Source organism: Triturus cristatus, chromosome 9 (assembly GCF_964204655.1).
Source record: "Triturus cristatus chromosome 9, aTriCri1.1, whole genome shotgun sequence".
Lineage (NCBI taxonomy): Eukaryota > Metazoa > Chordata > Amphibia > Caudata > Salamandridae > Triturus > Triturus cristatus.
The window spans coordinates 400788724-400805273 of record NC_140592.1 but is presented as its reverse complement, the minus strand read 5'-3'; the positions used below and the strand labels follow the sequence as shown (position 1 = coordinate 400805273).

The 16550-nt window shown below is 45.5% G+C and overlaps 1 protein-coding gene across 1 annotated transcript in view; it reads right to left on the bottom strand.

Moving 5' to 3' along the window:
* Positions 1-12879: 12879 nt before the first annotated feature.
* NOP53 (NOP53 ribosome biogenesis factor) overlaps positions 12880-16550 on the bottom strand; it is a 118711-nt gene continuing 115040 nt past the window's right edge. Inside the window, exon 13 of the mRNA XM_085625272.1 lies at positions 12880-12998. Within this exon, the coding sequence (XP_085481398.1) occupies positions 12992-12998 (7 nt within the window). The 3' untranslated portion in view covers positions 12880-12991. The remainder of the gene's footprint in view (positions 12999-16550) is intronic.

The following is a 16550-nucleotide window of genomic DNA, read 5'->3' as shown; positions in this document are numbered from 1 at the left end:
ATCTTTAATAGATAACACACTAAAGATTTTGGGCAGAGTGATTTTTAACAAAATTAGGAATTGGGCAGAGGATAATCAAATTTTAAATTCTTGCCAGCTGGGATTCAGAAGTAATGTGGGAACTGTAGAACAGTGTCTAAACCTAAACCTTATATTAGGCAAATATACCATTGCCAAAAAAGTCCCCTTGTATTTGGGTTTTATGGATTTAGCTTCAGCTTTTGATTTTGTTAACCGTTCACGATTATGGGAGATTTTATTAAAATACGGGCTGGATAAGTCGCTTGTTTACTTCTTGGCACATTTGCACAGAGACCTAAAAGCTCGGGTAAGGATAAACAACGAGGGAGAGGTTTCCGGGGATATTTTAATTGGTAGGGGGGTCAGACAAGGTTGTGTCTTGGACCCCACTTTGTATTCTTTATATAAATGAATTAAATAAATCCCTGTCTAAGTCAACATGCGATGTACCGAAAATCAATGGTAAACTACTTCCTGTACTCTTATACGCGGACGATGCGGTCCTAATGGGCCGTACACCTAAAGCACTCCACGTCTTAACTATGGATTTTGTTTCTTTTATGGCAGATTTGGACTTGTGTACCAATTTAAAAAAATCATACATTATGTCTTGTGGGCCCAAAAAACATCGTATTAATCATATAGTGTCAGTGATAATGTCTTAAAAAGCACTGGCACTTTTACATATCTGGGGTTCGTTTTTTCAGACTCCGGATCATGGTCAGCACATGTGGCCCACGGTAGAAACAAACTTGGGAAGGCAGTTAACTCAATTATTAGTTTACAACAGCCAAAGCGGGCTGAGGTAGTGATATCTTTACTACAGATCTATAAATCACAATGTCGACCAACTGCAACCTATGGTGCCGAGGTGTGGGGGTACACAAATTGCAGTGGTATTCAAATTGAAGAAAATAGATTTTGTAGAAAGGTATTAGGGGATCAAATCTCCTCACCCACCTACATATGTCACAAAGAATTAAGTTTGTATTATATCGAGGATTTTATCAAATCTCGGGCTGCATTGTTCTGACTAAAGATTTGGCGAAACCCAGCAGCAATTTTAACTCGGGAAATAATCAACGACTGCCTTAAATGCGATAGGGGTAGTTCCATAACTTGGCTTAGTGCCGTTAAGAAAAGTCTAGCCAGTGTGAAATTGGAACATATTTTCTCCCATCCCCAGAACATAGACGGTATAAATATAAAAACGGTGAGAGAGGCATTGTATGATTCATTCCAAAGGGCCAGAGGACGTACAGAGCTCTTCAAACCTTCAATAGTTAGATTTACTTCCATTTTGACATTCCCAGGCAATAAAAATGACACGCCACAGGATTATCTCAAGAAAAATATCGGAAGATGGAATAGGAGCTTGCTCTTTCGTCTTAGGGATGGGAGCATAAAATACTCACTTTGCTTCCCACTCGGTTTTAATAAAGACCTAGAGAACCTGTTCTGCCCATGTGGAACCGGTCATAAACAAACAATTTTACACTTCCTGTTTTTCTGTAATTTCTAGATCAGATATACTAAACAGTATTTGATCTCATATTTTAAATCACATGCCATTATTGATTATAAATTGGCATTTGATGAAATACTGCGGCTAGGAAGTGATGACATGATTTTTAGAGTAAGCTCATCTTTGCAATCTGCGGTACGATCGAGAAATACTATGAATATTTCTTAGTTCAATATCCACGCACGACTATTTGCACATCGACATAGCTGGGTTTGCTGTCTGTATAATGTATATTTTGAACCTGCTAGCACTTTATCGCTATTTTGCACAACTGTCTTGTGATTTACACACATTGTACTTACTTGCACTTTATTGCTATTTTTGCACATTTGTCCATGTTATTAATAATGTTGATTCGATTTTTAACATGTGTTTTGTTATTGTGTATTGTATCCTATTGGTGGTGATGACTTGTACTTTTATGGATATTCCATATCCGAATAAAGACCATTTGACTTTGACTTGAGTAGTGCAGCAGAAAATTACCAAACTAAAATCTCCCACGGCTCGCTGCAACAGAAACTAGAAGGCAGAGCACTGTCGGCTACATGCATTTTTTCAAGTGGCAAAGAGGTCCACCTGACGGGTTCCCCACGAGATGAAGAAGTCTTGTGACTTCTCTACGTGAAGACAGCACTCCAGCAACGATATTCAGAGAGCCTGCCAAATGGTTGGTGACCAGCTAGATGCAATGCGCCTGCACCCAGGACCAGAGTCACAAGATTTCTCTGTAGAAAAGATGAGATACCACATCTCCCAGATCACTGTTGTGCTGCCTGTCAATATCTGCACAGCTAAGCCACAAAGGCAAGACAGGAAGGCTTTCAGGGACACACAGATGGACAGCTCGAACAGGTTGAGCTTCTGAACATGGTCTCCTGGAGATCGGAGACCGCTGATGCCAAAGTGTTTTAGATGCACTCTTCAGCCCATGGCGGAAGTATCCGTCACCACTAAGGTCACTGCTGGTGATGGGCTGGATATCCTCGGACATTTTTTCCTCAAATAACTACCAGATCAAGCACATTACTGTGTCCACGGTGATCTGATGGTGCCGTACACCATCACTCTGTTGAAACCACTGCAGATGTCGGCTCCACTAGAGAGCCCTTATCAACCAGCATGCAGGCGTAACTAATAGAATGCAGGCAACCAGTATACCTAGCAGGTTTAGAACCATAAGAACTGGAACGTGAGCTCACTCCCGAAACATGGAACTCTTACCCAGAATGAACTGGATACCCTGGGGAGGAGGGAAAACTTCTAGATGTGTTATGTCCAGTACTGCCCCATGAACAGGAGGCATTGAGAAGGTGCAAGGTGGGCCTTGACAAAGTTGATGGAAAAGCCCAAGTTGAACAGGGATGCTCCGGCCTTCAGGGAGCCCAAAACCAGCTATGGCAAGTCTTCAAGCAGCAAATTGTTGTTTGCAGATGTGTCAAAACCACCACCATTACTAAAGTGAACACTCGAGGTAACCATGTCGGCCTGAACGGCAGGACTGCAATCTGGTACTGGGTGGAAGCTACACCAAATCACAGATACATCCTGAGCAACTGCAAGATTAGTATGTGAGAAAATGTGTCCTACGAGTTCAGGGACACCATCCAGTCTTCCACTTCCAGAGGCAAAAGTACATTTTTGACTTCTCCTTTTGAAGGATAAAGTTCAAGAGCCCAAGGTCTAGGATTGGACACAGACGGTCGTCATTCTTGAGTACCAGAAATCGCACTCCTAACTTCCTGCTCTACGACATACTCCGCCACTCTTTTTTGCAAAAGGGCTTCCATCTCATGCAGCAGAATCGGAAGGTGATCTTTCGACTGAAGTGGCTGATGGGGGCCTGTTGGAAGGGTATAGAATGCCCCCCATTTTTTAAACCCTCTAGCTGTTACGGTCTTATAGGACTGCAGACAGGCAGATACTTTCAATTGGCTGCATGTGTTTCTTTCAGGGGAACAAAAGATTTCCATGTGGTACGAGAGGATGAGGAGGGTTGCAGGGCCGGAGTGCCTTTTCTTTTACATCTGACCCTGTATTGCAACGGGAATTGGTTTCATTGAATGTTGGGCTCATTTGAGAAGCCCCAAAAGTTCCTGAGCTGCCTCTAGTGCTGGGCTGAAGATGCCAAGTACTGAGCAGCCCACTTCCAATCTCTTCAGGGAATAGTCCCCCTAGTCACCGAACATGCAAGCACCATCAAGAAGCATGTCCTTTATGCTCACCTGCACATTTTTTAAAGAAGCCAGCAGACCTCAGCCAAGGATGCCTCTAGGACTACAGACAAGTAACATGGCCAGTGGGTCTATGGTGTCCAGGCCTGCCACGATTCATCTAGCGGCATCCTGGCCGTTCCTCGCCATCTGTGCTAAGTGATCCTTTAGGTGATCTGACAAGCTAGACACCATCAGGTCTGCCTCTTCCCACAATGTGTGCGTGCATCTAGCCAGCAGACATGTGGCAATCATGGAGCACAGGGCCAAACCACCTACAGAAAATACATTTTTGCAGCGTGAATCTTTCTGGATTCACTATGCTGTGCATTATTCCGCGATCTGGTGGTTGGGTCCGGAGTCGTAGTCTTTCTTTGGTTTTTTGGGGGGTTTTTTGTAGCCCAGGTGGGCGTTGACGTCCCACCATTTGGTGTACCTCTCGTGACGTCGGCGTGCTTCCTGCGGAAGTCCCACCTTTGGGGCGCAATCTTCAGATTCTTTTTTCCGCTGTTGGGTCTGGATCGTCAACGAGAAGCTCCAGAGTTTGAACGAAGAAAGAAGAAGAGCACGAGTTTCCTCGAAGGGAAGTTAAGCTAAGACTACAGAGAGGAAGAACATAGAGCCGGGACAACGAAGAAGGAAGAGAACATCAAAATCTTCGACATCCAACGGAGAATGCGCACTCAGGGACTCTGAGCGCAGGAATGGACAAAACACCATTTAAATTCTGCCGTAACTGCCACCACAAATAAGCGCAGAAGGACCAACATCCGGTCTGCAACCTTTGCCTGCCTATCGACATCGAAAGCAAGGAATGCAACGCCTGCTCCGCCTTCACGCCGAAGACCCTCCGGGTGAGAGAGAGAGGCAGCCAACTTCAACATGGAAGGCAAGGGTAAGGCCCCGTCTCTGTACGACCTGGGCCTCTCCACCGACGAAGACAACATCGCCGAGGGACCTGATGACTTCACGGTCGTAGAGACCGATAAGAAAACGTCTGACAAGGTAGGAGAGACGTCGAGCACAAAAACCTCGAAAGGGCCCCGAAAACCAAAGTCAAAGTCCTCGAAAGGAACACCGGCGCCGAAAATTTCGACGACCGCGAGTGGATCAAAGGACGAAAGGCCCAGCGGATCCTTCGTGAAGGACTCCCAGGTGCCGAAGGCCGCCGAAAAACAAGGTTCGTCGAAACAGGCCCACGAGGTGGCGCGTTCCACTTCGAAAGTCAAGGCGGCGGCGACGCAAGCTCCGTCAAAAAGACCAGCGCTCGATGCCGATCATGCCTCCGAAATGGAGAAGAAAAAGAGAAGGCTCGAGGCGGAGATGGAGAGCATCCTTCAGAGGAAGAAGGAGTTCGATGAAAAGATGAAGAGATTCACAACCCCAGCGAAACCGGCAACGGTTCTCGTCTAAGTCGAGGAGCAGGAAGAGTTCGATGCCGAAGAGCAGTCGAAAGCTCCCGAAGAAGGGGAAGAAGATCTCTATTATGAGGGAGAAGAAGAGGAGGAGGAGGAGAAGGAGGAGGAGTCGAAGTCGATCTACGGCTTGGCACCGTCGACGACGCAAGAGCTGGAATGGCAGGACCTCGACGCCGAATACCTAGAAGAGCCCGTAGAGACATATCCTTCGAGGCCTTCACCGCCAGATGATATTGGAGCGTACAACATGGTCGTCAAAAGCGCAGCTGCAGCTTTTGGCGTGAAACTAGAGGAAGAGAAACCGAAGGCAGATTTTCTACTCAAAACACTGCTACCCATCCAAACTAGGAACCAGTTCCTCCCCATGCTCCAAAGTGTGACGAACCAAGGGAAAGAGGCGTTCAAGGACCCAGCAACATGCCGATCCATCACACCCAGAACTAAAAAGAAATACAAACACTCCTCACAGGACCCGCCATATATCAAGGGATCTGTCACTGCTGACTCCATTATTGCATCCACGGCCAGAAAAAGGACCAATGTCCCGGCGACCTCGGGCCACCTCCTGACAAGGAGAGCAGAAGGAGGGACCTCACTGGAAGGAAAATAGAGAGGAACGCCGCAATGCACTGGCGCATGGCGAACTCAAATGCGCTACTGAACAGGCACCAGTACCAACATTGAGATGAGATGGGGGACCTAATCAAACATCTTCCCGAACAATACCAACAGAGGGCTTCCCATCTAGTAGAAGAGGGGAAGAATATAGCTAACTCATGCCTTAAGACGGCATTAGACAGGGCAGAGACTTCAAGCAGACTGATGGCGATAGGAATCACTGAAAGGAGGCAGGCCTGGCTCAGAATTTCAGAATTCAAACAAGAGGTCCAGAATAATATACTGAATACCCCTTTCAACGGAGAGACACTGTTCGGGGCACCGGTGGATGAGAAGCTCACCCAACTCAAGAAAGAGAATGAGACGGCAAGGTCCATGGGGGCCCTGCAATTCAGGGGGATGCGAAGAGGTACCCAGACTCGGAGACCTTTCGGAAGGGGAGGTAACCAGCCGGGAACGTCTCACCAAAGTTTCCAGCAAGGCCAGCAAGGCGAGAGCCACAGCCAACAGGGGCAGCAGAAACAAAACTGGCAGTACCAGCCTAGAGGCCAGTCCTTTCGCAGTAGGGGGAACGGACGAGGACAAAGAAGAAGAGGGGGAGACCAACCCACCTCAAAGTGACTCACCCACAATATACCTCCGATGGTGGAGCACAAAGGGAACAAAATGGAGGGGGTACACAAACCAAACGCCCACGAGCATGCAACACCAGTAGGCGGAAGACTGAGGCTTTTCCTCCGGGAATGGCAAAGAATTACCACAGACAAATGGATACTCAACATCATTCAGTACGGATACTGCATAGAGTTGGAAAGGAGCCCTCCAAACAGAAAACCAAAAAGAAGGGAACACTCGAGACAGGAGCTAGCACAACTCGCAGAGGAGGCACTACAGCTGCTCCAAAAGGAGGCCGTAGAACCAGTACCTTTCAAGGAGAGGAACAAAGGAGTGTACTCAAACTACTTCCTGGTACCAAAGGTGGACGAAACACTAAGACCCATCCTGGATCTACGGTTCCTAAACAAGTACGTAAGGACGCAAAAATTCAAAATGACGTCCCTACAAGAACTACTCCCGCAGATGGGAGACGGGGACTTCATGTCCACAGTGGATCTCAAGGACGCCTACCTGGACATGGCAGCACAAAAAACTGTTAAGGTTCACAATCAACAAGGATCACTACCAATTCACAACCCTGGCATTCGGGCTGAAGTCCGTACCAAGGGTTTTCACAAAATGCCTTGCAGCAGTAGCAGCGTACCTGCGGAGGCAAGGGATTCATGTGTACCCTTACCTCGACGACTGGCTAATAAAAGCAAGTTTGCGCGAGGAACATGCACAGCGGGTCACAAGGACACTAATGAACCTGGGGGTTCTCAATACACTGGGGGAAATCATCAATGAACCCAGAGCAGGTGAAGATATTCCTGGGGGCACAGATCAACACCAGAGACAGATCGGTGATGCCCAGCGAGAAGAGAACAATAGCCCTACTGAAGGAGACGCGCCTCTACCAGAAGGGGCAAGCTCTGACAGTGAGAACAGCGAGCAAGATCATGGGGATGATGGTGTCATGCATCCACCTAGTCCCCAATGTACGGCTTCACATGAGACCGTTCCAGGAATGGCTGCAACAACAATGGTCACATGCAAACGGAAGTTGGGAGGATCTAGTGATTGTTACGCACGCAGTGCAAGAGGAGATAGCATGGTGGAACAGGGAGAACATAACTATAGGAAAGCCCTTGACATCCCAGATAGGATGGGGAGCGCACATGAACAAGCTCAGAGTGAGGGTTCTGTGGACTCCAGCAGATGCGGTCAGACACATCAACGACCTGGAATTGAAGACCGTACTGCTAGCCCTGAAGGCCTTCCAGAGGCAGCTATACAACCAAAAAGTGATGATACAGACTGACAATACTACCACAATGTTCTACATCAACAAGCAGGGAGGAACACAATCGTTCCCCCTTTCCACTCTGGCACAAGAGATTTGGAGACGAGCCATCCCACTCAAAATAGACCTGCTGGCGATACACCTACCAGGGAAGGACAATGTGGAAGCCGATTGGCTCAGCAGGCAGACCTAGGCATCCCACGAGTGGGAGCTCAATGGACAGGAAACGCAAAGGCTATTCAAAAGGTGGGGTACAACGACAATAGACCTGTTTGCAACACACCTGAATGCAAAATGCCGAAACTTTCCATCCAGACAACCAGAAAAACAATCCCAGGGGAATGCCCTATGGATAAGTTGGTCAAGTGGAAAAGGTTCACAATGTGGTGCAGAAAAAATAAAGTGCAAAATAAATTGACAAAGGAGTCAACGGTGCTTAGATACCTCACACACCTAAAGGCGAAACTATGCTCATCCTCGCTGAGGGTCCACCTAGCGGCGATCGTAGCTTACACACGAGGTGAGACAGGAGGAAGCTTCTTTACGTCACGGGTAGTAAAGAGATTCCTGGAAGGGGCAAACAGAATAGCGCCACCAAAGAGGATGCCGCCTCCGGCATGGAACCTCAACGTAGTCCTGACGGAACTTATGAAGGCGCCCTTTTAGCCCATTCACAAGGCCTCCCTTCAAATGCTAACAATGAAGACCGCCTTTCTGGTGGCAATAACCTCACTGCGCAGAGTAAGCGAGCTGCAAGCGCTAACGCTGCAAGAGCCCTACATCCAGATACACAAGGACAGAGTCGTAATGAGAACGGACCCACACTTCATGCCAAAGGTGGTGTCAGCATTCCATATAAATCATGCCAAAGGTGGTGTCAGCATTCCATATAAATCAAACAATTCAAATACCAAGTTTCTTTCAGAACCCAGCAACAACCGCAGAGAGGGCACTGCACACTCTAGACGCTAGAAGGGCGGTGATGCACTACATCGAGAGGACCAAAGAACACAGGAAAACCAAGCAGTTTTTTGTGTCCTTCGCAACGAGCTTCCTGGGTAGACCAGTGACAAAAAGCACCATCGCACAATGGATTGCACTAACAATACAATTCTGCCAAAAACAGGCGGGGCAAGAACTATCCGAGGGGCCACGGGCCCACTCCACAAGGAAGAAGGGAGCAACAATTGCCTTTCTGGCAAATACACCCATTCAAGACATATGCCTGGCGGCAACATGGGCTACGGTGCACACGTTCACCAAGCACTACTGCGTGGATATACAGATGAACAAGGAAGCACAAGTAGGACAGAAGGTGCTCCAACATATATTCAACGACCAACGCTCATCTTCCACCCAGCCGCCACAGAGATAACAAACCGCTACAAAATCTATGCGCAGCATAGTGAATCCAGAAAGATTCACGCTGCAAAGCGAATAGTTTTACCTGTCGGTGTAGTTTTGCAGCTTGAAGATCTTTCTGGATTCACTAGCGAACCCACCCACCTCCGTCAGGAAGATGAGGCAGGAGAAAAAGGGTGGAAGGACAAAGACTGAAATAACAAGATAATACTGAAAGGATATATACAAGGAAATTACTTAACGCCTAGGGTTAAAAAAAAAAAAAAAAATTAAAAAAGGAGAGGAAGGGAAAAAAGAACCCGAAGATGGCGCCCCAAAGGTGGGACTTCTGCAGGAAGCACGCCAACGTCACGAGAGGTACACCAAATGGTGGGACGTCGACACCCAGCTGGGCTACAAAAAAAAAAAAAAAAAAAAAAGAAATTACGAATCAGGACCCAACCACCAGATCACGGAATAATGCACAGCATAGTGAATCCAGAAAGATCTTCAAGCTGCAAAACTACACCGACAGGTAAGAAACTATTTGTTTTCTCCTACTGCCTCCATGTATGGGGGAAGCAGTGGAAAAAGCTCCAGAATTCTGCTTGGTGCAGGATGCCTGCAACACCAGGCTTACTGGCGGAGTGAAAACACAGGAGGAGCTGGTGCCAGAGACTGCTCCAGTTTTCACGTCGCAGGCAATGGTGTTGGAATCTCGGCCAGTGGAGAAACCACTGCCCAGGGGCTCGGCGTCTGAACAGCTCCAGCCATCATTTTTAGAGTGCCCTGAGGGAGGCTTTTTGGGGCAAATGTGTCAAAGGCAGGAGAGCTAGCAGTATTCCAAACGGAGCACCAAAATGTCCCATGGGGCTTGCAGGCACACAGGGGAGGGGCAATCACTGAATTCCTTAAAAGTCATCATCATGTCACACAGGAACTGTGTCAGGAAAGGGCCCGGTGTTTGAATCTCCAGGTAGTCCAGAACAGGTGGTAGAGGAAACAGTGTAGGTGCCAACAAAGTAACTGGGACAGGCAATGGTGCTGCTGGAGAAGAACCCTCTGGTAAAATAGCAACCTTGGTACGCATGAACCCACATTTTTCACACCACTTTGACTTGTGCTTCGACCACAAACGCCATAAGGCAAACTTGTGGAGGTAAGAAATGGACACGCGTCCATCACAGGTCCAGCAGAACTTGAACCCTTTAAGAACGAAACAGTTGAGCAATTTTTATAAAAACTAATCGAAAAGAAACGAAGAGTAGCTCTGGAACCGAGTCTTAAGATGCAAAAAAAAAAAAGGCCCACTGGAGTCAGGGTACTGGAATAGTGTATATGGGCTTCAGTGACATCCACCGCTGAATCTAGCCAGCACCACCTAACAGTACAGGGGAGCTATTGCAAAAAATGTACCGATCCAGTATGGCACCTCGATATATTCCAAATGTGAGAATCTGTAGGGAGAAGCATCCATCAGAAAAGTCATTTTACAGAAAGAGGATTTGGAAAATAAAGTGGAGGTTACAATTTATACTGGCTGAATAGACTCATGGATGAGGAGAAAATGTGGTATTATTCCTTGCCAGGATGAAATGTTCTTGCATTGGGGTAATAACCGGGATTAATCTCAGGGTGAAAAATTTGGGGTCATATCCCTAATCAATTTTTGCAAAAACTCAGACCATAAGTTTGGGAAATCTGATTCTTTACTGCATTCTTTTTTTTAATGTGTTGCCCTATTGAGTGAGAGGGCTCAAATCCCCGCCCTCCATTTGTATCTGTAAACCTAAATATCACCTTTGTCATAATATTCCTATCCCCCATTTCTTTTACTAAACGCATCACTAAACTTTAGCCTAATCCCCACCCCTTACTCTAACTATAATCCTACTCCTTATACTAAAACTTTGCCCAACTCTAATCCTTACCTTAAACTAATCCTCAGACTAAAGTTTACACTAACGAACTGAGATCCCCGTGCACTCTTATAGATGTCTGCAATGCTTTTTGCAGATCAGTTTTTATTTTACCCAAAATCTATGCAACACATTAATTATTTTCATCTATTTTAATGACGTGAGCTTTGGCAGAAGGTGAATAGAGGGCTACCAGACTTTCAGAATTACCATGTCAGCAAATATACCCACAGATAAAACCTGATGAAACAACTATTTTGAGCACTAAGACTGTGCTGAGTCGGGTGTTCAGTTTTACTTTTGAGTTTTCGAAGACACATTATTTAAGACAACCTTTGAATGTCCCGTTTTCTTTTTTTAAATCTAGGTGTGAAATGTTTGAAAGTGATTACTCAAATTATTCAGGCAGTGGGTACTACAAACATGAAGGCTTTGACTGGAAGATGCAGAAACAGTCCAAGTAAATTGATCTGCAGCTCGGTTATACCCTTACAGTTTCGAAGCAGCAGACTAGCAATATTTTACGCAATGCAGAATGGTGTCTTAAAATCAAGGCAATCGTCAGAAAAGGGAAGAACTAGGATGAAAAGAGAGTTATTTGTTTTTGAAATGTAAGGCTGCCATCAAAGGAGGGTAGATGAAGTGTTTTGGGCTCAAATCTTAAAAGGATTCACTTCCAACTATGGACTGGAAAGGGCTAGGTGATTAATGGGAAAATAAAATACAAGCCAAATACAAAACATTCTATTATTCGCTCCTCTTTGCAAGAAAACTGAACACACTGTAAGGAGCAAAAGCAATAACGGCTTGAAGACTAGTAGGAATTTTTTCTTCTTCTCAGCAATCAGCCATTTTGTAGAATGGAAAAGTGCCTCAATAGGCATCCAAACGTAAGCCAGGAAACCTGTCAAAATGGTATTACCAGCACCAAATTCCACATGTGATTAGTGCATAAGTTTGGATAGTAGGTACTCTATTCTTTAAAGCTGGTATATATGGTAGTTAGCAGATCCTGCCAATTTGATGTGATGTCCCAAAGAGAGTGAGACGTGTCCATCAAGAACCCTAGTCAGTCGCCAAGAGTGTCGGTGAGAAGCTGTTCGCTTTTAGATATGTGATACAGTTTGGATCTGTTTTTTGTGCAATTTGCAAGAACTTTTTAAGAATTCGGTCTTTTGTAGATATTGTTTCAGACAGCTGGCAGTATTCAGTTGTGTAATTTCCTTAGGACCCTTTGAAGTGCGATGCCTTTTATCGATGAACAGGTTAAGAGTAAAGTTGCATATCATTCGCACACTGGTGAAGGATACAGCATGAATTTTCCAGAAGAAAACTTAAAGGCTCTATGTATCGGTTGAAGCGCAATGAGGACTTAAAGAGCATTGGGCAACCCCACAAAATACCGGTTCTGATCACAAGGTATAGTTTCCATTGAGGAAGGATCTGAAACACCCGATTGTGTCCCTGAAACCCATTCTGCATTTCAGCATTTTCCGAACTTTGTTGTGATCAACTGTTGAATACTGCAAACAAGTCTAGCAAATCTAGAAGGCTACCCGCCCCCCACCCCTTCACATCTACTTCAATCTGCACTACTCTACCAACTCTGCTTTCGACTCCTGTCTTGGCTCCCTCAGTGTCACACTCTAGATACCGATAATAGTAAAATTACACCTTCTCATGCTCTCATAGGACTCTCAAACCTAGTGTCTCTACACAATGTGAATTTCTGTGTTTGAGATTGTACAGTCTGCAGACATAAAATCATACTTTCATAACATCAACTGTGATCTTAAATAGTACAAGCATTGGGGGGAAAAAAATTCACAATCAACGGCAGCCTCAAAATTTGACCTCTTGGTATAGAACAGTGGGCATAAGAATAACTTATATCAAGGAAAAATAAGAATGCAAGTCTGAACAGTGGAATAGAAATATTTTAATACAATTATAGACTCTTTAACAAATGGTGGTAGGACACACAGCTTCCCATAGGGCATCTGTGGCAGAGATGGAGGCCTTTCTAGGGAGAGGGTTTATAACCTGCAAGAAAGAGAACAAAGTCTAGATGAATAGACAACCAAAACGTGTCAAATAAACAAAAAGCAGTGTTTGAAGGGGTCTGCACGGATACCTTGAATAATATGCATATGATTTGAAGACACTGATCTCAATTGAACTGGGATCCTGCCTGAGCTCTCAAAACTAAACAAGCTTTGACTAAGCCAATAGAACTCAGCTGTTATAACAGTGCAGAGCTATTGGCTCTACCAATGCAGTTTCCGTCACCTAAAGTAAATTTTAAAAATGTAATTTCAAAATAAACGTCTGAGTGTAAACACATATGCGCAACTACAGGAGGCCATTTGGAATACTTTTTAGGCCTCACCCACAAACAGCTTTTAGTGGTCTTAATGAAATACCTCTTGTAGACCATACCAAAACTTACAGTGGGCTTTACGACAGCCCATTGCCCATCACTGGTTGGCTTTCTTGTCACTTATTTACTTGGCTATTAGTGGGTAGCTTTCCACCCTCTTCCCAAGTTTGTCCCTCTCATGGAGCACAGCCTCTTTACCAAAATTTTGATGGTCTACCGGTCTACCTTGGATCATTTCACAGCTAATATCAGGCAAATCCCCAGTGTGCTGCTTCCCTCTCACATCCTCCCCCACTGCACTCTGTGGTGCTCTCCACTCATTCCAGCTCATTGGTAAAATCACAGCAACAAGTATATTTTTACCACACCGACTAAAGAGCAGTCATTGTTGGCTTGCTTTTATCTCTTGCTTACCGCATGTTACTTGAAAGCCCAGGCAATAGCACTCAAAAGGCAGCATTTACAGAGCAGGATGAGCAGCGTGCTTCACTCAGCATGGGTTTAAGAAGACCTGCCAACATTGGAATAATATTCACCATGTGCTGGTACAGGGATGGAAGGAATGTAGACTTAAAGGGGTAAGCTTGTGGGGATGTTGGGGGCTCTACCTCACTGCACTCTGAGCACCGTCTCAGCAACCACCGCCTATCCTGCCCAAAGGAAAACCAGAGTCACCTGGCGCTGCCTAGCTAGTCCTGGGAAGATGTTGAAACCTTAATTGTTCTCAGCCCCCTACCCTATGCAAGGGTTTCTAGTTCATTTTACTGATAACCATCCAGTAGCTCCTCTTCACCTGGTGACCATGTCAAGAGTGCTAAAACGGTCTGTCACATGTGTGTTAGTTGGAAAATCTGGCTTCAGGCAGAAGAGTAACTGAAAACATGTTCTCTCCCACAGGCCCATAAATCTACCCCCTGGGCTGCTGCAGACACAAACTGGCTGGAGACCTTGTTCCAGTTCCTAGTGCTTTAGCGGATATGTTCTTTAAAGTGCATACAACTAGTCCTCTGTGTTATTGTTTTCATCGGCAATACATGCAATAGGCTAAATTCCAATCGGAGTTGCCCGTGTGAATTTGAAAACTTAACTGACACTAATAAAGATAAAAAAATAATACATTCAATGTTCAATTTCGAGATACCTCAAGGTAAACGTTTGTTTTTCAGCCAGTTTTGATTGTTTTCTTTTTAACAATGCTTTACAAATAAGCATTTGTAAAGTAAATAGCTTAATGCTCACATGATAAAAGGCAACGCCTGTTTTTGCTAATGCTAGTTATTTAGGCTTATGAAAAAAAATGCCACGGCAGTCACTCCTCCGTGCATACCCAGGAGCATGCATGGGAAGCAATCTTGTTAAGTATTTTTATGAAAAAGAAAAGGCATTTCAAAATGGCCACCATATACGTGCACACAGGTATTGATGCACTAGCTGCATTTTGGATTACTTTTACTTAAATTTAGGGTCCCAAAATGGCCAGAAGCAGGGACAGAAATCAATGAATGGGGAAGTGCGCATCCCGGTAGCAGTTTACTGCTACTGGACGCTGGCAAAATAAAATCAAAATAAAGAAAATAAATAGGTTCGGGAGGGGTGAGGCATCATTTGGCAATTCTGGGGAGTGGAGTAAACAGCAGCAAAATAACTAAAGAGGAGAGCTAGGAATGCGATTTCACAGTGAAGTCCTCAAATCTAAATGATGGTAAAGACACTGTGCTTCCACGTAAGGGACAAGAACAAGCATTTACAATGCAACGGTCTCGGCAATATTATAGGTAGAGCTATTGGTATTGCTCATTATTTTTTTTATCATTTTTGTATCCCTAAATAAATGGCAGTGTCATTTCTATTGGCATTAGCTTTTTTTTTTGCATATGTGATACCTATTGCATTAGCAGAGAGAGAGTGAGGTAGTGAGATAGAGAGAGTGAGGTAGTGAGATAGAGAGAGTGAGGTAGTGAGATAGAGAGAGTGAGGTAGTGAGATAGAGAGAGTGAGGTAGTGAGATAGAGAGAGTGAGGTAGTGAGATAGAGAGAGTGAGGTAGTGAGAGAGAGAGAGTGAGGTAGTGAGATAGAGAGAGTGAGGTAGTGAGATAGAGAGCCGCCAGTGCTGTACCTGTTATTAGGGAGGGTGTGTGTGTGTGTGTGTGTGTGTGTGTGTGTGTGTGTGTGTGTGTGTGTGTGTGTGTGTGTGTGTGCGTGTGTCCCGCCTGCGCCCTCCCCCGCACCCCCCTCCGCACCCCCCTCCCCTGGTCTGGTAGAGCTGCTGTACTATTCTCTATGTGAGGGAAGCTTGCACTGCTGCGGACTATAGTGTCTGTTCTGTCTGAGAGGGAAGCTTGCGGTGCTGTGCCTGCGCTGTATATATAACGTGGCGCTGGAAGCTTGCACTGCCTACTCTCCAACTCTTTGTACTCGCATCGAAGCACTGTTCTTGTTCTTTCTGCTTCTGCCAGGTCTAAAGTACAGAGTTCTTTGCCATCAGTTCACAGCATATGCTGTACTCTGAATAAAGACCTCATATTCTCCCGCCCAGCAAAAAAGTCTGTTTCCTCTTCTCCAGCATCTAGCACCAGTACCTTGTCTTTCCCGTCCGCCACCTCAGTCGGGCCCCCACCACTTCAAGCTCCTCCTCCATGCTCCCCAAGATGTGAGGTGTCAGAGCTCCTGGCCTCATTACTGGCGACTTCAAAGCTCTCCCCAAGAAAATAGAAAACAAGCAAGAGATACCAACCCTGTTAATTAGACGAGATAGAAAATGCCGACATTTTGCTAAATATTGTTTTCTGCGTGTTTGAAGTACATATGTCCAGACTTGATGTCTGGATAGACAGACTTGGGGGAGGGGGACATGCCCCCATCTCAGGCGCCTTACATCCTTCACCCTTTAACAGAGAGAGGGCTTTTGCATATGTACCCTGATTCCAAAGGAGTGTGTGTGTGTGTGTGTGGGGGGGGGGGGGGGGGGGGGGTGCTCTGGCTCATGACCGGGGTCTCTGTTCATCTCATTCCCAACACACGTTTAACAGACAGCCCTCCGTCGTTTGCTGGGGGATACGCCCCCTGTGCAGAGCATTCTATGGGGGGTATGGGGCTATGCTCCAAGTGAACAAAGATACATAACAAGTTATCAAGCACCATTTTAAATAAAACCTTGTTTACATGTATGTAGCAATAAGGATGAAAATGCCCCCGTTTCTGTTATTTTAACGTT